The sequence below is a fragment of the Wasmannia auropunctata genome, unplaced genomic scaffold (assembly GCF_000956235.1).
Source record: "Wasmannia auropunctata unplaced genomic scaffold, wasmannia.A_1.0 LD336116.1, whole genome shotgun sequence".
Classification (NCBI taxonomy): Eukaryota; Metazoa; Arthropoda; class Insecta; order Hymenoptera; family Formicidae; genus Wasmannia; species Wasmannia auropunctata.
The window spans coordinates 389,723-417,613 of record NW_012026774.1 but is presented as its reverse complement, the minus strand read 5'-3'; the positions used below and the strand labels follow the sequence as shown (position 1 = coordinate 417,613).

The 27,891-nt window shown below is 36.3% G+C and overlaps 7 protein-coding genes across 14 annotated transcripts in view; 5 read left to right on the top strand and 2 right to left on the bottom strand.

The window, feature by feature from the left end:
• LOC105447778 (probable ATP-dependent RNA helicase DDX55 homolog) overlaps positions 1-2,554 on the top strand; it is a 3,335-nt gene extending 781 nt beyond the window's left edge. For all 3 annotated transcript variants that reach the window (XM_011686007.1, XM_011686078.1, XM_011686158.1), the window contains exons 3-7: positions 162-428; positions 513-871; positions 1,145-1,342; positions 1,463-2,159; positions 2,270-2,554. In XM_011686007.1, the coding sequence (XP_011684309.1) occupies positions 162-428; positions 513-871; positions 1,145-1,342; positions 1,463-2,159; positions 2,270-2,308 (1,560 nt within the window). In that variant the 3' untranslated portion in view covers positions 2,309-2,554. The remainder of the gene's footprint in view (positions 1-161; positions 429-512; positions 872-1,144; positions 1,343-1,462; positions 2,160-2,269) is intronic.
• LOC105447928 lies at positions 2,342-6,802 on the top strand. Its single transcript, XM_011686282.1, has 6 exons — positions 2,342-2,429; positions 2,610-3,146; positions 3,265-3,466; positions 4,316-4,611; positions 4,755-6,338; positions 6,432-6,802. The coding sequence occupies exons 2-6, from the start codon at positions 3,084-3,086 to the stop codon at positions 6,780-6,782; spliced, it is 2,496 nt and encodes an 831-aa protein (XP_011684584.1). The 5' UTR covers positions 2,342-2,429; positions 2,610-3,083; the 3' UTR covers positions 6,783-6,802.
• A 505-nt stretch (positions 6,803-7,307) lies between these two features.
• LOC105462935 (myb-like protein X) lies at positions 7,308-10,581 on the bottom strand. 2 transcript variants are annotated; one of them, XM_011709912.1, is made up of 5 exons: positions 10,464-10,581; positions 9,481-9,933; positions 8,345-9,184; positions 7,995-8,244; positions 7,308-7,907 (listed from the first exon to the last, which is right to left on the bottom strand). In XM_011709912.1, exons 1-5 carry the CDS (start codon positions 10,473-10,475, stop codon positions 7,768-7,770), a joined length of 1,695 nt encoding a protein of 564 aa, XP_011708214.1. In that variant the 5' UTR covers positions 10,476-10,581; the 3' UTR covers positions 7,308-7,767. The 2 variants fall into 2 exon arrangements, with proteins under 2 accessions (XP_011708214.1, XP_011708298.1); XM_011709996.1 differs by having other exon boundaries at positions 10,415-10,572.
• Positions 10,582-11,021: 440 nt separating this feature from the next.
• Positions 11,022-14,972, top strand: LOC105462823 (CWF19-like protein 2). 2 transcript variants are annotated; one of them, XM_011709788.1, is made up of 12 exons: positions 11,022-11,293; positions 11,505-11,529; positions 11,717-11,893; positions 11,978-12,400; positions 12,535-13,122; positions 13,222-13,333; positions 13,422-13,558; positions 13,620-13,685; positions 13,768-14,076; positions 14,222-14,377; positions 14,458-14,640; positions 14,768-14,972. In XM_011709788.1, the coding sequence occupies exons 2-12, from the start codon at positions 11,527-11,529 to the stop codon at positions 14,894-14,896; spliced, it is 2,283 nt and encodes a 760-aa protein (XP_011708090.1). In that variant the 5' UTR covers positions 11,022-11,293; positions 11,505-11,526; the 3' UTR covers positions 14,897-14,972. The 2 variants fall into 2 exon arrangements, with proteins under 2 accessions (XP_011708090.1, XP_011708006.1); XM_011709704.1 differs by lacking the exon at positions 11,505-11,529.
• A 1,343-nt stretch (positions 14,973-16,315) lies between these two features.
• LOC105462657 (putative RNA-binding protein EEED8.10) lies at positions 16,316-19,151 on the top strand. 3 transcript variants are annotated; one of them, XM_011709457.1, is made up of 7 exons: positions 16,316-16,517; positions 16,647-16,717; positions 16,844-16,971; positions 17,044-17,327; positions 17,431-17,936; positions 18,066-18,342; positions 18,412-19,151. In XM_011709457.1, exons 1-7 carry the CDS (start codon positions 16,454-16,456, stop codon positions 18,930-18,932), a joined length of 1,851 nt encoding a protein of 616 aa, XP_011707759.1. In that variant the 5' UTR covers positions 16,316-16,453; the 3' UTR covers positions 18,933-19,151. The 3 variants fall into 3 exon arrangements, with proteins under 3 accessions (XP_011707759.1, XP_011707918.1, XP_011707840.1); XM_011709616.1 differs by lacking the exon at positions 16,647-16,717; XM_011709538.1 differs by lacking the exon at positions 16,316-16,517 and having other exon boundaries at positions 16,696-16,784.
• Positions 19,152-19,485: 334 nt separating this feature from the next.
• LOC105462592 (dual specificity mitogen-activated protein kinase kinase dSOR1) overlaps positions 19,486-27,891 on the bottom strand; it is a 9,357-nt gene continuing 951 nt past the window's right edge. The window contains exons 2-8 of the mRNA XM_011709322.1: positions 27,293-27,518; positions 27,107-27,219; positions 26,809-26,920; positions 22,884-23,060; positions 22,570-22,783; positions 22,296-22,462; positions 19,486-22,196 (exon numbers count right to left, since the gene is read on the bottom strand). Of these exons, the coding sequence (XP_011707624.1) occupies positions 22,080-22,196; positions 22,296-22,462; positions 22,570-22,783; positions 22,884-23,060; positions 26,809-26,920; positions 27,107-27,219; positions 27,293-27,518 (1,126 nt within the window). The 3' untranslated portion in view covers positions 19,486-22,079. The remainder of the gene's footprint in view (positions 22,197-22,295; positions 22,463-22,569; positions 22,784-22,883; positions 23,061-26,808; positions 26,921-27,106; positions 27,220-27,292; positions 27,519-27,891) is intronic.
• Positions 23,076-26,802, top strand: LOC105462475 (sodium/potassium-transporting ATPase subunit alpha-like). 2 transcript variants are annotated; one of them, XM_011709216.1, is made up of 3 exons: positions 23,076-23,234; positions 23,321-26,245; positions 26,308-26,802. In XM_011709216.1, the coding sequence occupies exons 2-3, from the start codon at positions 23,358-23,360 to the stop codon at positions 26,525-26,527; spliced, it is 3,108 nt and encodes a 1,035-aa protein (XP_011707518.1). In that variant the 5' UTR covers positions 23,076-23,234; positions 23,321-23,357; the 3' UTR covers positions 26,528-26,802. The 2 variants fall into 2 exon arrangements, with proteins under 2 accessions (XP_011707518.1, XP_011707438.1); XM_011709136.1 differs by having other exon boundaries at positions 23,076-26,245.

The window sequence follows — 27,891 nt, the reverse complement described above, 5'->3', positions numbered from 1 at the left end:
TGGAGTTCAGACGTGTGCTCTTCCTATCTTATATATATATATATATATATATAAATTCAAAACTTTGATTGTGCTTGATTCTAAATTTATGTTTTAATTTATGCAATGTATTAAATGTAATGCATTAAAAATTTTTATGCCTTTTCGAACGGTGTGCGCAGAAACGAACTGAAAAATGGAAGGCTACAGAGGTAGGAGCTATAATAGTCAGTCCCACGAGAGAATTGGCTACACAGATTAGTGAAATTTTAGGAGAATTCTTAAAGGAAATTCCATTATTGAAGCAAATACTACTGGTTGGTGGCGTGACACTTGAGAAAGATGCAGAAAAATTGAAGAAAGGAGCAAATATTATTGTTGCCACACCTGGTAGATTGAAGGATATCTTGTCTAATTCTAACAATTTGAGTCTATGTGTAAAGTCTTTGGTACATAGTTTATCCTTTTGTAACAGTCTCATTTATATGCGACAGAGTTTTTGAATGATTAACTAGGTATACTTTTATTTCTAGGAATTTCTTGTATTAGATGAGGCAGATAGATTATTAGACTTGGGATTCTCTGCGACTTTAGATAGTATTTTAAGCTATTTGCCACGTCTTAGAAGAACAGGATTGTTTTCTGCAACACAGACGAAAGAATTACAGCAATTGATTAGGGCAGGACTGAGAAATCCAGCATTGATCGCTGTGAAAGAAAAGTCTAATGTCTCCACGCCTGTAAATTTAAAAAACAGTTTTACAATCGTTCGTCCTGAGTACAAATTGCCAGTAATGATAGATTTTATACGCTCAATAGGATTTGAAACGAAGTATATGATATTTTTACCTACCTGCGCGTGCGTGGATTATTTCAGTCGAATTATACAGACGTAAGGGCATAGTTGAAAAATACTAAATATCAAACAAGGTTACGTGTGCGATTAGTCCAAATTCCATGCACCCAAGACTTTATTTTATGTCGTGTTTTTTTTTGTTTTGTTTTTTTCCAATCAAATCAATTTTCTCTAATTTATATTTTCTTACCCTATCAAAACTAATGGAGACCTAATTTAAGTAAAAAATTAGGCAAAATGTTTTATATATATATATATATATATGAGCAGTTGTATCATGTCTATATATACATGCATGCATATTTACAGATTGTTACCGTCGGTAAACGTACTTGCTCTACACGGTAAAATGAAAAACAAGAGATATAAAGTGTTTGATAAATTTCGATATACCCAAAATGGCATCTTAATATGCACAGATGTGATGGCTCGTGGAATCGATATATCGGAAATAGAATGGGTGTTGCAATATGACCCTCCCTCTACAGCTAGCAATTTCGTGCACAGGTAACGTAACCGGCATTACATTTTATAGAATATATATATATATATATATATATATATATATATATATATATAGATATTTTCAAGATTTATTCCCTAAAATGTTTTTTTTTTATTGTATAGATGTGGTAGGACCGCAAGAATTGGCAATGAAGGAAATGCATTGCTGTTTCTTCTAGAAACAGAGAGTGCATATGTAGATTTCATTAAAAGAAATCAAAAGGTTGAGCTGCGACAAATGGAAACAGAATTGAATAAAAATACTGTTGATGAATGCTTACAGTACATGAGGCAGATGCAACTGAAGGATCGACTTATGTTTGATAAAGCCAACCGTGCCTTTGTTTCATATGTGCAAGCGTATAATAAACACGAATGTAATTTAATTCTTCAGTTAAAAGATATTGATTTGGGAAAATTGGCTATGGGTTTTGGTCTTTTGAGAATGCCAAAGATGCCAGAGCTCAAAGGGAAGAATGTATCGTCTTTTGTTGGTCCTGAAATCGATATAAACACGATATCTTATGCAGACAGACAACGTGAATTGCGTAGGATTAAAAGATTAAGCGAATATCAGAACACTGGGATTTGGACAAATAATCAGAGCAGATGTAGACGAAAACGAGCGGAATCTTGGTCTGAAACTAAAAAGAAAAAGCTCGAGAGACAAGAGAAACGAAGTAAGCGAAAAGAAAGAAAGGAATTGAAACAACAATTTTCAACAACTTCCAATAAAAAGAAGAGGAAGCGAATAAACGAAGAAGATATCGTACAATTGGCGAAAGATGTAGCATTAATTAAAAAATTTAAGAAGAGGAAGGTAATATATCGATTTTTTCCATGTTACAAAAATAAGTCCCTGCTCCCCTTTTCCTCTCTCTTTCCTTTTATATTTTTATCATTTTGTATAATGCTTCTATTTAATTGCAGATATCGCAAGAAGAATTTGATGCGGCTTTTCAAGTATGAAAATGTCATGTCTTGAGGTGATTGTAGAAGGCTCATTTAAGACATCTCGAAAGCGATCGAAATTTCTCACTCTCTTGATATTTTCAATATATGTGTTTCTCTTAAAATATATCATATATTGGTAATGTAAACGCAGCAATTAATATTTCTAGTATTTCCTTATCATTCCTTTCCTTTGAGTTTCTACAATGGTTTACAGATAGATATTCGTATCATTATGTAAATAAATAGAGCATACATGAAAAATAATCACTAGTAAATAGTTTGTGACTACTAAGTGACGACAAGCATTTATTTGCAGGAGGTAAAGATCTCAGAGGGGATTTTCGCTTTTGCTGTATCATAAGATTCTTGAAGCTCAAACGTGCAAATTAATGCACACGTAATGAAACGCAAAATTCACTTCTGCATACAACATCTGCCACTACTGTCCCTATCTTCATTTAGTCTTTAGAGCGACTCCATTGCGCGACGGGGCCAGGATAACACAGTAGTGGGGAGTGAAATCTCCCAACAGGCGTATATACAGGCTTGATAGTATGCGTTCTCCGAATATGTGTGTATGCGTGCGTGCACACACCTTTTCAAAGAATGAGACTGCTGTACTGTACCTCGAAAAATTCGAGTATTGGTGTGCAGGAACGTATGGGTAGTCATTGAGCCGCTTTGAGATGATTCATGCACATTCGTGGTATACGTTAAGCGATTATACGTGATAACTTTGCGTTGAAGATAAAAGTTATTTTCCAACAGTGTCTTATTTTCATGCTGAAGAATGGAGGAGGAGTTGATAACTCGCCCAAAGTGGCTGTTGGAATTGGAAAATCGTAAGCGGAAGGTACATCTAATTTCAACTTGTAATATTTTGATTAAAAATCGACAAGTGTGATAAAGGAGCGAAAGATAATATATATAAAACTAAGATTGAAAGTTGATTGTGTTTCACGTTTATTTAGCCACGTTTAGCGCACGAAGCTGGAGCTGGTGCACCATGTACAAACTGTAATTCTGCGTGTCCTGGTCTTGATCTTCATTTCTGGCGAAAAATTTGCAAGAATTGTAAATGCAGTCGGGACGACCACGATGTCGATGACGATGAATTTCCACAATTTGATCTGCTATTTGGACCAAGTGGAAAGTTTAAAAAGAAATCCATGCGCAAGTATTTTATGTAGTGTATATATATATATATATTTATGTATACATACAAGGTCTGTCTCAAAAAATAATGAGACTGATTCTGGAAAAACCATTATTTTATTAAAAATATACTTAATATTTTTCAAAGTAGGATATATTCTTGAGCGTCAACACTGCGGTACTTCAGTCGCTGCCACTCTTCTTCGTAGCAGCGCAGAAAGTCTTGACCGGACATGTCTTTCAGAGCACTCTTCATGGCTATTTGGATCTTTTTAATCGTCTCAAAACGGTGGTTCATGATTTTAGAACGATTAAAAGGGTCCAAACAGCCGCGACGAGTGCTCTGGAAGGCGTGTTCGGTTAAAACTTTCTGCATTACTACAAAGAAAGGCAGCGACACTGAAACGCTGTATTAACGCTCAAAGATCCTGCTTTGAAAAATATTAAGTGTATTTTCAATAATACGGTTTTTCCACAATTAGTCTCATTACTTTTGGGACAGATCATGTATATCATTCACAATTATATTTCTGACTTTTGTAGTCGCATAATGTATTAATGAAGTGGTAGATTTTTTAAGTACTATTCAATGACGTCATTATTTTTATAATCTATGTACATTGAATGTTTCATTTGTTTGGAGTTTACTCAGGATGTTTACTCAAAAATCAAAACATAATTCTTATTTTGATTTTTGAATAAAATCAGATTTTCATGCAAGATACATCATTTTGCAAAATATAAAGATGTGTGTGTGTGTGTGTGTATACATATGCACACGCACCTCATATATATATATATATATATATATATATATATATATATATACGTATATACTTTTTATATCAGGAAAAAATTGATCTTCAGGTTTGCAAGTAAATAATAATGAGAAACAAAACGATGATGAAACTACATTCGAGTGGGTACCGCCGGATACAACTAAAGAACTGGCTATGGATTATATGAAAGCTTTGCCCGCAGAAAAATTGCCGATTAAAGGATCTGTTGGTGCTGTTTTGAGAAGGCAATTGTTACAGAAACAACTACCACTTCATGATATCGATCACAAAGTTTGTGATGAACTTAGTGAACAAGAGCAAAAACAATTTGAAAAATATTTAGAAAACATAAAGAAATATGTTGGACAAGGCAAAGTGATGAAAGTAAGTATAATAGTACAACTTGTCAGTTTTTGTAAGATCATCATAGATATTTACATATTGGAAAGCGAATGTTTCAAGCATTAATTTTCCTAGCACGCGTACAATTTTCATACAATACAGATACAGAATTATTATTTTTACAGATGTTGGGTGCCCGACCATTCGATCATTCTTTAATGACACCTGTTAATGCAACTGATATGCAAAAGTGCAGTCCTGCACAGCATAAATCGCATCATATACCATCTACTGGTGTACAATTACGTACACCGAGTAGCTTTACCGTAAAAGGTCCATATGCGAGGCATCCTTATGATGCTCAAAATAAACAGGATGTTGCTACAGCCACAAATAACAATGAGATCTCAACGAAGAGTACAGAAGAGTATAACTGCACACTGGACAATGTGTCTGTCAGTAGCAATGTCGCGAGATCGCAACCAATCGAAGAGAAATCGACTTGTGAGAATTTTCAACGTGCACACAATACCGTATCGATAAACGAAAAGGATTTAGATGGTAAAATGGTCAATTTTTCGCTTCGTACACATTTTGCTGATTTTGCTGAACAAGAAAGAAGCGTACCCGTAGCTCGCGAAAAGCATTCTTCTGGAAATGATGTATCTTATGAGAGAGAAGATGTTTTCGAAGGACACAGAAGAGAAGAGAAACTGAACGACAGAGATACTAATGACGAAACAGCAGCAGCTTTCATCGCAGAATCCATGTTGGCGGACGCGCTTCTTCCGCCCAGTGCTATACACGCCAATGATATTATCGGAAGCACATTGGACGAGAAAGGATTGATATTTATAAGAGAGAAGCTCGCCGACAAATATAACGTTCAAACATCAGAGAATTCAGCGTACACTGTTTCTAAATCAATCCGACAATCGTTGGATGCAATGAATGACACATTATATTCGCGTGGCAGCGGAGCTAAGGAGAATAACAATTCCGCAGGGACAACTGCAGGTATTACCGCTGCTACAGATTTGCTCCCTGCGGCGGAAAGGACAGAAGTGGGGAGCACACGCGCTTACGAAGCAGAAAGAAAGATGTATAAACTTGAGTCTCAAATAGTTAAATCGGCTACTGTACCCACCTGCTGCACTATCAATATAAACGAACAACGATGCTGCCGTAATTCGAACGATGACAAAGCGGCGAATAATGATCCGTTGATGATGGACGCATCTAAAGCCATAATAGAAAGCACTATAGGCCCACATACATTATCGAACAAACATAATTCTACAGATCCCGCTTTTCCCGAATCATCGAATCTATCGACGCAAACATCAGCTGCATCTATCGATGCAAAATCTAATCCGTTGCAAGTCGAGTTGAGTAGCTCGATACTGCAATCGTCAGTTATACATTCCGAACAATTGCAAAATCAAGTGTTCCCTCACATCGTTGGAAATTGCAACGAACAATATACGCAACTTACGGACTGTTTAAAAGATGCCATTGAGAATTTAAGGGTGGACTCGACTCGAAAAGTGCACAAGTGCCAAAAATGCCATGAGGACATACGCATCGGCGACGTAGTCGTAATCGCGGAGAAGGCCAATAACGCATCCTGGCATCCTGGGTGTTTCGTTTGTTCAGTATGCAACGAACTGTTGGTGGATCTCGTATATTTTTATTACAAGACCAGATTGTATTGTGAAAGAGACTTGGCCGCGTTTCTAGGAGTCCCTCGATGTTTCGCTTGCGATGAGGTAAGTGATAAACTTTCAAAACCACACTTAAAAAATGATAATAGTGGTGAATACTCACTTTATTTGACGCAACTATTTCTATTTACTGTGCAGTTGATTTTTGTACGAGAGTACACAGTTGCAGAGGGGCACAATTATCACGTGAAGCATTTTTGCTGCTGGGATTGTGATGTGCCACTGGCTGGGCGACAATATATTATCGAAAACGATCGACCACTATGTCTTCCTTGTTATCAAAAATCATATGCAAAACCATGCGCCGCCTGTAATATAGCGATTGCCGCTGATCAACAAGGAGTAGCCATCAAAAATTTAAACTTTCATGCAACTCAAGTCTGCTTTTGTTGCCACAGTTGTAAGAAAAATTTGCTGAATGGCAGAATGGCGATAAAGAAAGATAAATTATTTTGCAGTAAAGAATGCATCGCGAAATTTTTCAACTAACGAATCAATATCAATATGTAATAGACAAAAAAAAGTTTATCTATTTTTTGATGTGTTATTTTTGTTGTAATAAGAAAAATATATAATGTTTACGTAAATTTAATGAGTGAGAATGTAAGAAACATAAAGTATTAAATAAAACGTAAAATGTATTATAAATTATTTTAGAGATTAGTTTAAAAAAAGTCAGAATTGAATCCCTAATCGGAATGATTACAAAAAACTTCAAATATGCAAATCGCGCGTGCGTGACATACACACGCACGCACGCACGCACGCAGTGATGCACATACATAATTTTATATGATCATGTTGCGCTCTGTACTCGAAATGTTACATTGTGTAACATAATAAATTGATTTACCAATTCTATCTAGTTTTGATGACGCAAATCAATTATAATCCGATTATAATTTTAATGTAACATTGAAGATAAATAAATTTTTAAATGTATCGTAACTTTCGTCTTCAAGCGTAGCACAGTGACTCGTTATGTATTTAAGCAAAATGAAATAATCTCAATCATTTGATATAAATCCAATATATTCCTTCTTTTTTTTTCCTTCATATTTACGTACACAACGAAATTTGTCATCAGATGGTGTTACATAAATTTCGAAATTACTTTCTTCACGTACATGTCATCAGCAATTTATCTTTACTAAGAATAACTAGTCAATGTAATAAAAATTAATTTCTCTTTCGATATTTCTACATATAAATGTACATGAACATTATAATTCATCGATAGATACATTATTATAGACACTAGACACATTGTGTAAAAAAATAAAGATAATTGATGTATGGAAATTTGAGAATACAAAAAAACATTTTACATAGACACAGGAGAGCGCGCACACACACACACACACACACACACAAGCACACACAGATACACAATCGCGGCATCTGTGATGCTTAATACTTATAAAATATATTTATATCATTCAACACATTCGTGGCGGCGACCATGCTACGTTCTCTATTCCGAATCCGAATCACTATCAACAACAGTTTGAATACGCTTAAACGTATTGCGAGCCTCACGATGTCGCTGCGGTGTGTCCGGAAGTATTATCTTTTTAACATTTTCCATATTTCTTCGTGCGCGCGTAATTCGGCCTAAAATAAAAACGAATTCAATGTTGCGCGCAAAACACAATATAATTAATACAATAAAAACAATGACAATAAAACTTTGATATTAACCTTCAGATATAATGTTTGATGTATCCAATTCGGATACCTCCCTCATTTTTTCATTCTCTTCTCTCGCTCGTTTACACTTTTCCAACGTTGGCCTACCGCTAATGCCATTTTTCTCTAACAATTCCTTTAGACGCTTAATTTTTGCAGCGTTACTCTTACAATCAGCCCAAATGTCATTGTAAGATTTTACTTTCACGCCAGCGATGTTTAAATACTTCTTCAACGTCTGTATTTGTTTATCTTGTGGGTTCTGAAATAATTTAACATCTCATTGAAAAAAACGTTAATAAAAAAAAAAACGTGATTGTGCTATTACAAGATTTATTTACTAGATAAACTGCTGTACTTACAGCGTTACTACGTCTCCTGCTTCTACCCTTTGTAGATATCTTTTCCTCCTTTTCTGAATTGTTACTTTCACTTTTACTCCAAGATTCCTTCTCTGATAATTCTTCCTCCATTCCATTTTTAGTTTTTATCGTTTTATTAGCGCTCTCTGCTACAGTCGTATATGCATCTTCATCATCAGGTACATCGTCGGTGGCGACGTCGGCATTATTTTTGTGAGAATTTCTCCTTATACCTCTACCTCGTCCTTTTTTCGATTCGACCGAACGATGTTTGCTTGTCAATCTCTTCGTCGTCGGAGACTTTTTCATTTTTTTCTTCGTCCGTGGACTATAATCCTCATCCGAATTGCTATTCTGACTGTCCTCTGAGCCAGAAGCCTTCAGTTTACTGAAACTTGTTCGCGAACCTCTTTTCTTTGTCCGGCTCTTTTCCGATTTAATCTCCAATGTGTCGGTGCGAATTTGTTGCGAATCAGATTTTTCTTCTCCTTCTGAGCAGTCCAGTTCCGACTCATTTGGTTCGGCTTTGATGATTATCGTTTTCGGACGTGGTTTTCTATCTTTTTCATCTTCACTCGAAGCAGAACTCGAATCTTCTTTATCACTTGCACATTCCACCGAAAGCTCCAATCCATCAACCACTTCTGTGTCCACAGTATGTTTCTTGGCGGTATGTCGATTTTTTTTTATTTCATCTTCCTCGTTGTCTACTGCTCTATTTATCATTTTGTCCATTTCTTCTTTCATCTCTTTGTCTCCCGCTTCTGCTTTCTTGTTTTCAGAAATAGATGTTACACTTGTATTTGTAATAGGGATATCTTGGGATATATCGTCCTTTTTCTATTGAGAAAAAAAATTATAATTAAGCCATATAATATTCTATTCAATGTATGGATATTAAATCTATTTAATAAACAGAACAGATTTCATACTTAAGCTGATGTCAAAACACCAACAGTTTGGACACATTACGAAATGTAGCATAGAAAATGTAACTAAATGTAATGTCAAAAAACGTCGACTGCATGCTACGCATATGAGGAGGAAATACGCAATACATAGTTACAAACGCTTGACATAATAAAAAAAAAATTCTTAGCTAATTTTAATAGTAATGTAAGTTTGTGTTATATTACCATGTTCTCAACAATTTCTTCCTTAATATTTATTTCTCCCGGACTTTTGTCCAGAGCAATATTATTCTCTGGAGCACTCTTGTTCTCACTTTCTTGCTTCAAACTATCATCTTGTTCATCTTCTTTATTCTTTCCGTACATGTCTGATTCTGATATCTCTTGTATATTTTGTTCATTTTCTGGACCCAATATATATCTTTCCTCTTTCACATCACACCTATTAGTATTATTTTTGTTTGAAATAGTTTCAGTGTTATCAGTTTTTAACATTTGTGATCGTTCATTGAATGAACTTTGCCATTTCTTAGCAGGTAAATCTGTCTCATCTTCAGAATTTTCTACTCTTAGCCTTTTCTTTGGCAATACGGCAGTTACAGAATCAGATGACAGTTGTGGTCTCTCCATGTCCCCTTCCTCAGTTTCACTGCGATCAGAGTCTACCATTTTACCAGTCTGAAATAATTGCATGTTTCATTACTAATGGTAAATGGTAAATTAAGTCATTGAGTAACTTTTTACTCAATGTGTTAAGTAAATACATAAAACAAATGAAAAAAAATTGTGCGATTGTGTAATTAGAAAAAACGTATTTACGTATTATAAAATTAAAAATCTTAAAAGTAAATAATCTTAGATTTTAATTTGATAACAAGGGATCTTATTGTATTTTTAAACAACGCAAATTGTATTGTGGATATGCTATTTCAATGACGTAGAACATGACGATTTTTCTTGCATGTATCGAAATATGTTCTGTCGACCGTCAAATTGTCACTCGTATATGGTCTTGCAAATGCAAAGAGAATTTGACGCAATTGGATGAATGATTAAATTATCGATATTCTAATCTTATAAATCACGTATGACACAGCTTCACTGTTGTTAATTATATGTCTGTTGCTAATTCTAAATTATATATGTATTATAACTTTACCACAAATGTTTACATAATTATATAATTATGACGATTTACGATCACGTACGTATATATGCATATACTATCTGTTTGCTACACCGACTGACCGACGAGTGTATACATATGTATATACGTTTGCGCGGCAAAATTTACACGTAATGGAGGCACACTGTGGGCGCGTTCAACCGCAGAGAGGATCTTGAGAGAGGACGGCTCCTTTTGTTTGTTAGCTGTTGTAACGGTAAAATGCCTTGTGCACTAACGCCCTCTGAAGAAATGGTTGTAAACTATATAGCAAAATCCATTTTTCTGCACCGCGGGTATTATATAATTTGTGGTGCGTGTCCGTGCTAAAAATCCACTTTCGAGACTGCTAGGGCTTTATTCTCGAAAAATTACGCATTCAAAAGTATACATATATACATATTTGTAGTTTTGCATGCGAAATTTTTCGAAATAAAGCTCCAGCAGTCGATCGAAAAGTGCAGGATTAAGCACGGACACGCACCACAAATTGCAGTTATACATCCGCGGTGTACTACAGAAAAGTGGATTTTGCTATATAGTTTACCTCCACTTCTTCGGAGGGCGTTAGTGTACGAGGGCATTTTGCGATAACAGGCCGCTGTCATGTCCTCTTTCTGGTTAGTAGTCAGGTTTCTCCTCTCTGTTAACACTGAACACTGAATTCACTTAATCTATTTTAATCTAATTAGGTAGTCATCATCCAATTTTTGAAAGTTGTAAAAGGAATTAGGATGAGTAATATAAAGGAAATTAGGGAAAGCAGAATAAATTTGAGATAGAGAAAAGTGAAAATAAGTATTAAGTTGTAAGGTGTCGTATAACATAACCTTGATGAGAGATTGAAGATCGTCGCAGAGCCATCATCCAATGGTAGGTATAAGCAGTGTATAACACTCACATACCAAAAACCCCTCTAATTAGGTAGTAAGAAATCCATAATCAAAAAGAGGAAAAGAAGCAGGTGTTGAAAGTTGAGTAGACATATCACATATAAATGTTCATTGATTTAAAAATTTAGAAGAATTATTAAAAAGATTCAAAAGATTGATATTAAAAAATTGAAATATTGACTTTTTCAAAGCAACTTTCTACGATGAGCAGTTATGGTAATTGTTATTTTATTCTGTATAAATACATATAGTTGTAAATATTATAAAGAATTAATGCTACTTCTTTAATAAGTTTTGTAAAATTAATATCTTGAGTAATGTTTTCAATGTGTTATTATGTTTATTTTATATATAATATATATATATATATATGTGTGTGTATGTATTTTATTATTTTATATAGGAGCACAATTTGATAAACACAAGTAAAACACAAATCAACAAAGACAAATACAATGAAGAAGATATCGATTCATTTGGCCATAGGAAATCAAGTAATAAACCCAAATCTAAAAAGAGAAAAGTCAAAAAGGAGAAGAAGAAACATAAGAAAAAGAGAAAATGCTCATCTTCAAGCAGTGTGATTATAAAAAATTTTATACATTTTTATTTTAACATTTACACAAACCTATAATATATAAGTTATATAATATATTTTTTATAGGAAGATGACAGCACAAAATCTGAATGGGTGGAGAGAAATGTTAAAGATCAAGTTTCGTTGGGTACTATTGAAAATTTTGTTGATTGTAGAGCACAAGATAATCAGCGTAAGAGAGACGAATGGATGAATATAGAAAGTTTTATTCCTTCATATCTATCAAAACCCAATGTGAAATCACAAGGATTGGATATGAAAGAAAAAGATGAGACTATGATTTTTTTAAATAAACCTGGACAAAGTGACAGAGAATTGAATCCATACTGGAGGGATGGAGGTGATGGATTACCTCAAAATAATCCTGAAAAATCTGATAATCCAAAGATTTTGGATGCAAATTGGCTAAAAAAGAGTCTTCAGCGAGCCAAGGAACAGGCTTTTCGAGATGGTAAACATTTAGAGGAGGTAGCTGCCGAACGTTGGGGTGTAAGTTAATTAAAAGAGCAATTTGTGTGTGTGTGTGTGTGTGTGTGTGTGTGTGTGCGTGTGCGTGTGTGCGTGTGCGTGTGTGTGTGAAGTGCTGGATTAATTATTAATATTAATAAAGCTGTTTTTCTTAGTCCTTGGAAACTATACAAAGAATGATAGTTGAAGCGGAAAGAGTGTCCAATACTCAACAGAATAAACTGTATTGCAAAAGATATTACAATGACAAAAAGGATGAAGATTCTCATTCTCTTACAATTTTCAATTCGAGATTAAGAAAGCATTTAAAATCTAGATCGAGATCGAGGTCGAGATCGAGATCGAGATCGAGATCGAGATCAAGATCGAGATCAAAATCGAGCTTGAGCTTGAACTTGAGCTCTACAAGCAGGGATCATGCTGGAAAATACAATAGGTCTGACTATTCGTCGCAACATTGCTCAGAGTTGAAAAGAACCTATCGCAAACCCAAAAATAGCGACGATTATTATCAACATACTGCCAGTAGTCATATGAAAAATCGTTGGAAAAAAGATAAAAGCGATGAAAAGAAATGTCAAGTTATCGAATTACCTGAATCTGAGTCTACAAAAGTAATCGATTTAGGGAATATTAGCGGGACGAATGAGATGGATAAAGATAAAGGCATTGGTGTTTTAACCGAAGCGGAAATGAACAAATTAGGAGCAAGGATCATTAAAGCTGAACTAATTGGTGATGATGTACGCTTATGCTTGTTGTACTAGCTGTTGTTTTTATACTAAATACGATTTTTAACTCATTTCAATCTTACATTTACTTGGAATGATTTATTTATTTAGGAATTGGCAACGCAGCTCAAAATACAATTAGAATACGCAAGAAAACATATTGCATCATGTAATGTCAATGTGAAAGAGGAAAATATAATTCTCACAAAAATCGATGCAAAAGGTACTCTTACATCTCTTGTTTTAAATAAATAAAAATAAATGATTGTTTATGTTGAAATTATAATATTCAATGGAAATGTGTATGTTAGGTACGGCAAGACCTCTTCAGCCCAGGAGCCAATCTAAGCAGGAAAATTACAGAAAAAAGAAAACTGCCGAGACACATGTCTCTGGTGAGAGAGTACGTCATTTTGCAGATGACGATAAATATTCTCTTCAAGAAATGGTTAGTATCAAAACGATTAGTATCTCGAAAAATTTTAACATAACACAAATTTCTATTGCAGTTTCAACGAGAAAAAGGAAGATCCACGAATGAAGATGAAGCAATCTTTACTAAACTCGCTTCTAAAGTAAATTGACCAAGTGAATTTGAAATTATTGATCACTGAAATGTTGAAATTGAAAATAATATCTACCTATCTCCTTTTACAGAGCATGGATCATATGGATGATATATTTGAGCGACAAATCGCACAAACAGATTCCGAAGCAAAACAAGACAAGTGGGATCGTGTACAGGCAATTAAAGAGCACAAGAATTTATCCAAGTGTATGGATAATTGTTGGTGGTGCTTTGATTCGAAAAATATGTTAAAACACATGGTCGTTACAATGGACTCTGTGATTTGTCTAAGCTTGCCTGTTTACGCTTCCTTGAGTACTGGTCATTGCATATTGACACCTATACAGCATGTGGCATGTCAGTTGCAATTAGATGAAGATGTATGGGATAGGCTGAAGGTAAAATTCTTCTTTGTGTTTTATTTAATTAATTTCAAAATATCTATTCGCGCAATATAACGATATAAAATTCATCTCTCTCTCTCTCTCTCTCTCTCTCTCTCTCTCTCACACACACACACACACACACACATTTTTTTCACAGGAATTGAAAAGAAAATTAACAAAAATGTTTACGGATGAAGATCTTTATCCAATATTTTTTGAAGTGTACAAAAGACGCTGTAAATTTTCACATATGCAATTAGAGTGTATTCCGTTACCGAAAAAGATTGGCGAGTTGGCACCGATATATTTTAAGGTAAGTAATAAACCGATACAACATATTGCCAAATTTTACATAAACTTATATTTTACTTTGAGGTTTTTTTTTCTTTATAGAAAGCTTTGTCGGAATGTGAAACTGAATGGTCCATTAACAAGAAAATTGTTGATCTAACATGTAAAGGTATACGTCATGCCATACCGAATGGTTTATCTTATTTTATGGTAGAGTTTGCTTTACACCCTGGTTATGCTCATGTAATCGAGGACGAAGAAATGTTTCCACAGAATTTTGCCAAGGTGAGATACGATAGATTGTTAAAATTATTCACTGGAAAACTTTAGTTTTTAATTTAAATGCAATTGTAAATTTACGTGTCGTGTATATATGTATGTATGATGTGTATATACATTTTTTATTTTTTAGGAAATAATAGGAGGGATGCTGGACTTGGATCATAACTTGTGGCGGAAACCAAAAAGACAAAGTTTTGAGGAACAAAGGGTGAAGGTATTAGAGTTCACAGAAAAATGGAAAAAATATAATTCCTTATAATCAAAAAGCAATTGGTCGTTTTATTTGACAAAAATTATATAGTTATGTAAATTTAAATATACTAGTACATAACAGGCGCGCTCGCTGCGTATTGAATCCCATACATTTTCCAATAACATTTATACCAATTTACATTTTAATTAAACAAATGTTAACAATTTTTGATAAAAAATAAATTTTCAAAAAAAATGACGCTTTGCGCGCGGTGCAAACTCGGTATTAAACTCCATACATCGTCCAATAACATTTATACCAAATTACATTTTAATTAAACAAATTTTAACAATTTTCAATAAAATGATGTTTTAATCGACCATTTTTAAATCAAATCACGATGTGTATAAGAGACAGGCCATATTGAATCGGTCATTTTTAAATAAAATCACGATTTTTTAAAAAATAGCCACATAATTCATCTTTAAGCCCAGAAAGAAGTCAATATTTTTATTTTTCTGGAAGATATGAATTTTTAAACATTGAGGAAAAGAAGCTTCAATGCAGATAACATGGCATTTGATTTTTAAGATAAAAATTTTTTTTTTGACAATTTTTTATATCAGTTGATTTTTAAACTAAAAATTTTTTTTGAATATTTTTTATATCGTTTGATTATTAAAATAAAAATTTCTTTTGAAAATTTTTTATATCATGATTTTTAAAATAAAAATTTTTTTTAATCCACTATTACCTACCACCACTCACCACCACCCCCCACCACCCACCACCACCACCCATTACCACTACCATTTTTTATATTATGTGATTGTAAAGTAAAAAAATTTTTTTAAAAAAATTTTTTATATCGTGATTTTTAAAATAAAAATTTTTTAAATATATATATTTTCTTTCTTAAATGAATCTACTTCAATCTTTGTACAGCGTTATTATTATAAGCATTATGTGTGCAGTTTAATGTTTATGAATTTCATGTATATCAATTCTACGGTTAATACACAGAAAAATTTTGTAAAATTATTTCTCTCACTATAAAAATCAATCGTAAATCATCGTAAACTTTGGATTTTTAGCTTATTTCAAAATATTTTAAAACTCCTGTTAGCCAATGGAGAGACAAGGGCAGAGATTCATTGTTCATTTTTATCCAATTAAACCATCATTTCTGGACATGTATTGTTCGAAAATTCCGATCGGAATTAGTTCATTTTCCTTTGGAAAACACAATAGAAATCTATAAATTAATTGAATAATTCTTTTCTGTCAAGTTGTGAATTCCATTCCCTAAGGGAGAATTCACACGTTAACACAGAAAAGTAGAAGCCAATCGGAAGTTGCACTTGGTTGCATTTAACCTATTAATTGTGTAAGTATTATTAACACTTGGTGGCTATTATAAGTGCAATTTCTGATTGGTTTGCCGCCTTTCCGCTCCAATGTAAATCCTCCCTAAGGCTCTCTCTGCTCCAGTACTCCGTATACGTATGTATACACTACATCTTAATTTATGTACATACGAAGCATGATAAAGACTACAATGCGGGGGTGTTTGTGAAATAGAAAACAGCTTAATTTTTAAAATTTGCGAAATAGAAGTCAGCGATGGATACTTTAGAATTGGATTATGCCAAAATGCTTCGTTACATAGGCTTAGTCGTATCAGACGGTAAATATCCTCAAGTGTCCCCCTTAGATTTATATTTGCATTCACGTTTATATTCGCGTTGCATCGCGTCAACGCGAAAACTTTAGCCATCTCACTCGAGTTTCACATGTCTGCCCTTTCGCTCTCCAGATTGCCTAGATTCGGAAATGATAGATGGTGTACCGATACGAAAATTGTTCGTCAGTAATTTGGCTGAAAGGGTTTGTCTTCATTTTTATGCCACACACACATATCTTAACATTTTAACAACATGCTAATACAAACTCTGTATGTATCATATTTGCTACCTAAACCCGACTATTTGTCTGATGTGAATTTTATTCCAGACAACTTTCAAGGATTTACGCAATCACTTTTCTATGTATGGAAACGTTGAGAGTTGTTACCTACGTAGAATTCAAGGGAAAAGTAATTACGCGTTCGTTACGTTTACTAAAGTGGCAGATGCAATAACGTAAGTTTAACGAGGCTACACTAGCATAAATTACTCATAGACAAACAATGGTTTGTAACCAATTGTTTGTAGAGCGATGCAAGACGGCAGTAGGAAACAAATAAGATTGCACAATAGAGATTTAAGAGTGATGGCTGCAGATTCTTGGCATCAACCTGACAGTATGGAACAAAGATTATATAATGTGGGAAAAGATTTGAATAAAACTTCTGAAAGAAAGGCTACCATGGAACAATATGATCAGAAATATCTGCAAAACGATAACGAAAGTGTATCCATCCATATATTGAATGATGATTGCTTGAGACATATCTTCCTATTTTTGCCAATTGTAGAAAGAGTTCGTATAGAGATAGGTGAGTCCAAGTATACACGTATAGAGTAGAGTATAGACGTATGTATATCGTATTTATTTGCTTTTACAAAGAAATGTGCATTACTTCACTATTATATTTACAGTTTGCAAACGCTGGAGAGATTTAAGCCAAGATTCCTGGCATATGATTAAGACATTGGATATCTCACCTACTACATGGGGTTTTTCATACACCCATATGATTTCTACAGCTTTACTTCGTAAAATATTGCTGAAATGTGGCAAATTCTTAACGCGATTAGACATAGATGAGCCACTTCATTATTTAAGTCAAAGCACGTTGACTATTATTGGAAAACTTTGCCCTAATCTTACGCGCATTAATATTACTGCACTGACAGTTTGCGCGTCAGGTATACGTACATTAGCAAATAATTGTAAAAATATAACCAAGTTTTGTTTAGGACCATCTACCTACAGTTGTGATAACGAATTGAAGTGTCTCTTTAAACTAAATCAAAACTTGGAATGCCTTTTAATAACCAGAAATAATATTTTGGGCAAATCTTTATTATACTTGCCAGAGCAAAGTATGCATACAGTTACATTAGACCGCTGCGACTATCTCCAGGACAATCATCTTGCAGAGGTAAATCGATCATTTTTCTCTCGTTTTCATTATTCAATCGGGATTATATATATATATATATATGTATGAATTTATCACATACGCGCGCGCTTGCGTTTGTGTGTTTGATATTGTTTGATATTGTTACAGGCACTGAAGAAACTAGAAAATTTAACACATCTCGCAATAATCGAATGTATCGGCATAGCTAAGCATACGTTGGAAGTTGTTGGTCAGCATTGTAAAAATCTAAGAGTATTGGAGCTTAATGGAGACTTTCCCTCCGCACAAACGGCAGATATATTATATTTAATTCACCTCGTCAATCTGCAGGATTTAAAAATTACGTACAATCCTAAAGTATCAGACGATTTCTTTACTGATTTAGTACAACATTGTCAGCAACTTACTAACGTAGACATTACAGGTAAATTATTGTATATATGTATGTATTTTTTTTATGTTATCATTATGTTTTACAATTATTATCTAACAGGTTGCTGCAACGTGAGCGATGTTGGATTAGCAGCTATCGCTACGTTAGTAAAATTAGAAAAATTGATTGTCAGTTATATTCATCAAATTACTGACGAAGGTTTAAAAAATATGTGTGGTTTAAAAGAATTGGAGTGCCGAAGATGTCCACTTAGTGATCGAGGCATAACAATGCTCATCAAATCCTCGCCTCAATTACAATTGTTAGATCTCTCTGGATGTAGATATATCAAGGGTACTATTCTCGAAGTTGCTAAAGATGCTTGTAGCAGTCGGACTAATAATGTGATGTTGAAGATGATTATTGGAGGAACAGCAATTTTCGACCGCTTTGATCTAGAGAGACTACCTCCGCTATTGCACATAGTTAATGTCGATTTGTCTAACCTTAGTAATGTGTCTACTACGTTTCTCAATGAAGACAACTTGGAATCTTGGTACAATCGAGATAATATAGATTTTGATACAGATTATTCCTATACAGATTATTCCAATACAGATTCCGATACGGAACTTTATTAACTTCTACAGATCAATCCGACTAGATGAAATATTCAGAAGATAATTACAGAGAACCTAACGAATTAGATCATTATTTGTATAACAATTCAGATTCTTAAAACTCTGCATCACAGTTTTGCTATCGTTTAATCGATTTTTTCTTTATTTTTTCTTTAAAGACAATTAGTCTTTATCATTGTTGAGATTGAGCTAAGATTTCGCATGTTTGTTAAAAAACGATTGACTTTACATTATTTACGTACTTATTTTCGTGAAGGTATTTATTTTCTAACGTTACAATCGAACATGACACACACGCGCACACACGCACGCACACGCACACACACACACACACACAAATCTATTGTATATATCATATTATTTATATTACGCGATAATAAAGTGCATTAAAATAAAGTTCAGCAAACGTAAAATTATCTATAAATTGATATCAGTTTTATTATACATACCTGCATGTTTTTTTCTCTATCAGAGAATATTTTACTTAATATTATTATATAAGATATATAGCTACACTTGTATATTTATATGTCGGGTATTTATATATCGAATATAGAATTACAACATCGATGATTTTATTGTATTTATAATTAATAACGTTTAGACAATGAATCAATACAACTGCAATTATTATGCACATATATGCAACGAGGAATGTGCACATATTTTAATAAGTGCTAGGAATTACGAACTTTGCGCATAAAATTATGAATCGCTTGATAAAATTGCTAAATTATATTGGCATTTTCATACACTTTACGACACGATTTTTTTTTTATGGATATCTTTTAATCGTGTATATTGTCTTCCTATGGTAGATAATAGAAACCATTTTACAACAATATATGCATTATATGCGTTTGTTCTTACTATTAATATTATTGTGTTGCCGTTGATCGCGATACGAAACGTAACATGATTTTAATTCTTGAGCGTCTTACGCTCTCACTGATACACATACACACATGGAGAAGTATCTCACACCGCACACAAGTATTACGATATACTCGCAATACTTCAATCCGGTGATATTTAAGCCAACTCGTAGATAGTTATTAGTTATTACATGTAATATGAGACTAACTTGTAGATTACATCTACAAAATATAATATTCAGCGTAAGACATTTCAACGAACGATAAATCGATCGTAATATTATGATTTTGCATATTTGTAATCTATTCGTGTTTTCCCACGACGATTCTATTGCACTGTTTATGTATTAGTGTACTTTTCTATGAAATATGTCTAGTCAACTTTTATGCCAATAATAATGTAACCATTAAGCGCTGCATGATTAAATGCCTGTTTAAACATGCGGAAAAATTGCAGCAATTTACATTTAATGAGGCATATAAAGTGATAAAGATAATGAGGCAATATTAAAATGAAGAAAAATTCAATTAGCATTTAATTTTTGAAACATTCTCGTTGGAATTTTAAGTTGGCCACTAATAAAATGGCAAAACGTTTCTCAAATACATTTATCAAAATTGCACAATAAGATTGATTTGACATGTAATTGGACGCACAAAAGATGAATCTTTTTGTTGCGAATGAGTGATGTGTATGTGTATTTATGTATGTATATACATACACATTTGGATGAATTGTTCATGGATAATAATGATGAAAACAAACATACACACACACACACACACACATTTTCTTCATTTTTACTATTCATCAATAAATGAAAATGTGAGATACTTCACTCTATTACCATTATGCATTTTATATTTTTAAATTAATGTAAAATACCAATAATAAATCCAGTCTTTATCGCACATTTAGCACTAGGAAGGAATCGAAAATATCACCCACTGTGTGCACATATATTTTGCAGCAGAACGAATTCATAACGAAATATTCTAAATTCTATCGTGTAAACAGTTCAACCATATTACGAATTCTTAATGCGAAAAATGAGACAAGTTCTATTTACTTTGTACGTTTGCCAATGTACTGAAAGATTAATTATGCGATGATAGAGTTGGTCTTTCACATCTTAAATGTATAGTCTATTAAATATAAGTTTATACATTAATGTTGATAAATTCGCAAGAATTTTATATCGCAAGTGAATTAATTTGAAGGACTTGGATTATATTATCAAAATACTCTCTCTAGATTGCCTTTTTTTAAAAAAAAAAAAAGATCACTGTAATGTAAAAAGCGTTGTGTATGGTGTGTATATGTGTGTGTGTGTGTGTGGGGGGGGGGTGCGCGCGAGCGCACAAATGTGCGTTGCGTATGTGTACGTGCGTACGTGTGTGTATGTGTGTGTCGCACACGCGCGCACGTGTACGAGTGAAAATAAAAATTACAACCGTGTTTAATCAAAATTATGCATTGATATAAAAACAACGGTTTAACATGATTAAGGATGACATTTTTGATCGTGTAAATAACGTTTCTATGAATGTCAGGTACAAATCTTATACAAGTAACTCGATCTAATTAATTTTCTCAAACGACGTTGGTAGGTTTAATGCTCATTCGCACATCCTAATATCATATCACGGGAAACACAATTTGCCCATGAATTTTATAATAAACTTATATTGCAATTTGTCATCTTACATACTTTCAACAGAAGCATAAGAACGAACACGTAAAGTGAATCTTACAAAATTAATATTTGGCACAGTGGCGTGCTATGTGTAAATTATTTGGACGAGTAAAGTCCGAGCGCGAAACATAATTAATTCATCTGGTCCGCAAGAATTAATTCACAAGACAAGTCAGTTTCACCGATATATATGACGGTGATACTTAACAAGTTATATATATTACAACGTAATCGTTTCTTCCTATAAAACCAATAAAATGGCCAAGATACATAACAACGTGGTCAATCAATCGGATTCCTTACGATTGCTGTCATAAGTAAATCCCTGTAATCGTTTGCGCAATGCTCAACAATAAACAATGATACGGATTTATTTGATACGATCAACGGACCTAGCGCACCTACCAAAAACGTAGGTGTATTAATTTTGTAAAAAGACATCGATCGAGGGAGAGAAGAGAACATAAGAGATATACGCCACCGTTTGATCGAATAAAAACCTAAATGAACCAAGGCGTAATTTAGGAGTACTGAACGCGAATATACGTAGTCAAGTATGTAAGAGTTACATTTATTCAGGATTGCACGGTCGATAAGTGCGTTGGCGTAGATGGTTCCAAGTTCATCGTGCGGCATACCCATCCAGCGAGATCTACGTTCTCCGACTCGGCTTTCTTTATCCACTCATGATTCTAAAACACACGATCGGAAATCACAATGTTTTTTTCTTTCTGTTAAGCTATTGTGTTGACGTTTATTCGAGAAAGAAGGAGGAGGGAATCTCTCGATACCGTTAACGTTTTCAAGTCTGCCCTGTCGTTTGGGTTCCTCTTTAAACATCGATCGATGAAATCTATGAAAGCATTGCTGAATAATCCGGCTGGCAGTCTCGGCGGTGGTTCATTAACTATCAATTCCAACAGCTCGAATACCGCCAATGGCTTGGGAGTGTGCGGGTCTATGATAGTTGAAGAATCGTCGATTAGAATTTAACACAATTTTTTTTTGCACGATGCGAGAATGTGAACAAGAATGCGAAAGCTGCGTGTAAGAGTAGATACTGACGTCTCGATGGCGATTGTGGAGACAGCGTGGAATCGCTGTCCGTTATCGAATCCTCTCCGCTGTGTTGCGACCATTCTGAACCGAATATAGCAGCTAAAAGCTTATCATCCGGCGGTGGTATAGGATACATCCCAATCGCCATTTCCACGAGTGACACTCCAAGCGACCAAATGTCGCTTTGCACCGAGTAATGCGATCCCTGGAGTCTTTCTGGCTGAAAACGTTCGATATTAAGATACACTTGAGATGTACATACATTGCACGTAATATCACGATTCACGAGCCGTAATATCCATCCATGCGTCACAGCTTACCGACATGTAACTTCGCGTGCCAACGAACGAATGAGCCATCGAATCGATCAGTTGTCCAGAAACGCCAAAGTCGCAGAGCTTGATCTCACCCGCGCTGTTGACCAAGATGTTGCTCGGTTTTACGTCCCGGTGCATTATGGCGTGCTTATCTCGCAAGTACGTTAAACCTTTCAGAACCTGTAAAGAAGAAATAGATAGTTTACAATGTCATTTTATGGTAAACAAACGAACAGGGAAAAAATATGAAGCGACAAGTTGGCAATGGAATGTGTGACGCACGCGAATTGTCGCTAATTAATCACTAATCATAATAAAAGAAGAGGAAGAAGCAGAAGAAAAAGAGGAAGAGAGGTAAGGAGGTTTTTGTGCCAAGCGCAGCGTTTCATTCATCGTATGTATACGTCTCGATATTAAAAATATTTCGCGTCGCGTTAAAGAAATACAGAGTAGAGCTTGAAGCAGCAGTAGCAGCAAATGATGCAGCAGCCGAGCCGCGTCCGGGCATCCTCTATGCCACATGAACCGACTCGCGCATCCATCGTACACCTACACAAGAAGAAGCTGACCGAGCAGGAGATACAAGAATTGCATCAGGAATTGGAGACTGTCGACCATGTAATTGCTCTGGAAAGTTTGTACGAGAGGCTAGGTACAAACGCGAAAACAGGCCTGACAAACGAGCAGGCGCGCAAAATCATGCAACGAGATGGACCGAACGCCTTGACACCGCCCAGGCTCACGCCAGAATACATCAAGTTCCTAAAGTGCATGTTCCACGGATTCGCCTCGTTGCTCTGGGTCTGTGCGATTCTATGCTTTGTTCTATACGGCGTTACTCTTTTGATGCACGAGGAAGATATCGGCATCGCATGGCTAGGCATAATCATCGTTACGATATGCATCACTTCGGGGGTATTTGCGTACATACAAGAGAGCAAGAATATCAAAGTGATGGAGTCCTTCAAGAAAATGGTGCCGACCTTCGCCACCGTGATCCGCGACGGTGTGAAACTGCGGATGAGCACGGAGGAGTTGGTTTTGGGCGACCTGGTGGAAATACGTATGGGCGATAAGATACCGGCTGACATTAGGATAATCGAGTGCCGCGGGCTCAGAGTTGAGAACTCTAGCATCACTGGCGAGAGCGAGCCGGTGGCCCGCACAAATTATCCCACCGACAGAAATCCCCTCGAGTCTGCCAACGTGGCCTTTTCCACGTCATTCGCTGTCGCGGGTGACGGCCGAGGGATCGTGATCGCTACGGGTGACCACACTATGATAGGCCGGCTGGCCGGTCTCACGTCACATCTCGCCAAGATTGAAACGCCAATCGCCAAGGAGATTCGACATTTCGTCGAGATAATCACAATCGTGGCCGTAATCTGCGGCCTGGCATTTTTCGGTCTGTCGCTGCTGCTCGAACCTAATATCGTACGAGCGTTCACTTACCTACTCGGTATTGTTATCGCCAATGTGCCCGAAGTGTTACTAGTGACCGTGACGACAGTCTTGACGCTGACCGCTCAGAAAATGGCGAGCAAAAATTGTCTGGTCAAGAATCTCGAGGCAGTCGAGACTCTAGGCTCGACATCGGCGATTTGCTCCGACAAAACAGGCACTCTCACGCAAAACAAGATGTCCGTGTCCAACTTATGGTTCGGCCATACCAGGTACAACTTTCCGCCAGGCCAGAGAATCGGCGTCGAGAGGGATCTGCTGCTGGAGAAGCCGGCTTTCGGCGCGATGCTACGAGCCGCCACTCTCTGTCTGCGCGCCGAATTCACCGCCGAGTCCTTCATGCTAGCGCCGATCGAGGAGCGCGAAATCATTGGCGACGCATCTGAGACCGGTATCCTCAAGTTCTGCGAGCACATCCATCCGACGCAGAGATATCGCGTCGAGGCTCATCCGAAAGTCGCCGAGATCCCCTTCAGCTCTACAACCAAGTATCAGATGTCGATACATCGGGATCATGCCTATGGCTACACGATGATATTGAAGGGTGCACCAGAGGTGATCCTGGAAAATTGCACGACGATACTGACGGCGGACGGGGAAACGAGAGAGATGACCGCCCATGACCACGCGATATCTCGCCGTGCCTGCACCGAGCTGGGTTACCTCGGCGAGCGCGTCCTAGCGTACTGCGATCTGCATTTGCCCGCCCGTACGTACGGGCCAGATTACAAGTTCGATACCGATTCACCCGCGTCCTACAATTTTCCGGTCAAGGGATACAGATTCGTCGGGCTGATAAGCCTGCAGGATCCCCCGAGGCCCGGCGTGCCCGAGGCAGTACACAAGTGTCGTACCGCGGGTATAAAGGTGATCATGGTGACGGGTGATCATCCGGTGACGGCGATGGCGGTCGCCAAGAAGGTGGGCATCATAAGCGAGGGTCACGAGATTCATTACGAACGATCGATCCTACAGAGCAGGTCTTACTCGCAAACGAGCGCCCTCGACCCCGCCGTAGTCGACGTAGCCGGCGCGATTGTAATCACCGGCGCCGAATTGAGAAGCATGGATGCGAACGAGCTAGACAAAATTATACGCCGTTACGAGGAGATTGTGTTCGCGAGGACGTCACCGCAACAAAAGTTGCTAATCGTCGAGAGCTGCCAACGGCTGGGAGAGATCGTCGCGGTCACCGGCGATGGTGTCAATGATTCGCCGGCATTGCGGCAGGCTGACATTGGAGTAGCGATGGGGATCGCCGGCTCCGACGTTGCGAAGAATGCCGCCGACATGATTCTCATGGATGACAACTTCGCGTCGATCGTCACCGGCGTCGAGGAGGGCCGCCTGATATTCGACAATTTGAAAAAGTCGATCGCGTACACGTTAACCTCGAGCGTGCCGGAGATGTTGCCGATGTTGAGCGGCCTGTTGTTCGCGATTCCCCTACCATTGGTCATCGAATTGGTTATCTGCATTGACGTCGGCACCGACGTCATCCCGGCGATCGCTCTCGCCTACGAGAGGCCCGAGTCCGACATAATGCGCCGGGCGCCGAGAAATCCTCAGTACGACAAGCTCGTCAACAAGCGTCTGATATCCATCACCTACGGCCAGATAGGAATGACACAGTCATTGGCTGGATTCTACACTTACTTCATGATACTTATGATGAATGGTTTTATGCCCGATCGTCTATTGGGTTTACGAATAGAATGGGAGAACCCATCCATCAATGATTTACAAGATTCCTGGGGCCAAACGTGGACCTACGAAAACAGAATGAATCTCTTGATGGAAGCGCAAAGCGGATATTTCCTTTCCATCGTTATAACGCAAATGATAGATCTGGTCATGTGCAAGACCAGGCGCAATTCCATCTTTCAACAAGGAATGACCAACTGGTTCGTCAACTTTTCCTTTGTTTTCGAAATTATTCTAACGGGACTCTTGCTCTACGTTCCAGGCACGGAATACGTATTGCATACTATGCCATTGATGGCTTACTGGTACTGGCCTTGCTTGCCGCTCGGCGCCTTTCTTTGGATCTACGACGAATTGAGACGTTTGTGCATTCGTCTCTTTCCAGGTGGCATTATGGAAAGAGAAACGTACTATTGAAACAAACTTTCCTTTCCTTTCCTTTCTTACGAGCCTATACATATGTATATACTACCCCGATGTGATTACGCCAAGTTAACGCAATCTACCAAGTAACTTACATATTCGTAACGATGCGTTATGCACATACGGTCATCTGTCTGTACGTGTCTCATGTTTGAGAAATAAGTTGCTACAATCATTTACTGAGAGAGATTACTGTTATTACCCCCAATTTATTTATTATCGGTTGGAAAAGTATAATCGCTATCGCAATAGAATTTAATTTTTTTTCAACTGCGAGAACTGCCCCCGTTTCCCTCTTTTCCTCTTTATTTCTTTTATCGATAATAAAAATCTGACTTACAGCACATGTGATTGTACTTATCATGGATTCTGGAATACGTCCTGCTCTTTTCATTATTAGATCTAACGATCCACCATCCATATATTCCATACATATACAAATTTCTCCTCCACTGAAATAGCATACATATATATTTCTTTTTTCTTTTCACACAGCTGTAAAGAAATGTTTATGTACATACACAACACACCCGTGCGCGCGCCCAAATATTTATCTGACATTACATACGCACGTGTGTGCTGTGCGTATGTGCGTCAAGAAATCATCCTTAAAATGTTAACAACTCTTAAAAGTTTACCTGCAAAAAGCGCCATAAAATCCAACTATATGTGCAAAGTTACATTCATGAAGAACTTTTAATTCTCTAATTATTTGTTTTTTAATAGGTGGTTTCACTTCCAAGCGTATTTGCTGAAAAATTCAAAAGTGACAGTGAGTGCATTTCAAATGTTTATGAAATTAAAAGTTATATACAATCATTTACCTTCATTGCCATTATAAGACCATATTTTATATGTCTGACTTTTGTAACAACGCCACCATTACCCGAACCTAATTCACCTAATTTTTCAAAATCCTCGCCACACAGTTCTCCAACTTTTTCCTTCTGTCCCAGAAAGCTTTCTAGTCGTTTCTTTTGTTCCTCATCCATTTCTAGATCTTCTAGTCTCGCTTGGAGAATATCAATGTTCAATGAGTCCTTCATGCCGCTGCAAAAAAATTTTAATCTTAGAATTATGACTAAATTTCTAGATAATAATTTCGTAACAACAGAAACCTTTTAAACTCAACAAATACACACATGAGAATCAATTAATTTACAAAGAATTTGACAACTGTTTAATTAATTGGAAATGAATTTAAGTTAAGATGTTTGAGTTGCAGATAGTCTTGCAACGTAGAGTTCATAGAGCTCACTCAAAGTATCTTGTATACATTCGAGACAATTTCTACACACCCATACACACATACACAGTGAGACTATAACAAATTGTACAATAAATTGCTAATACACACATGGCAAGACTGTATATCATTGTTGTACAATAAATTGCTAACCAGACACACACCCCACATACCCCC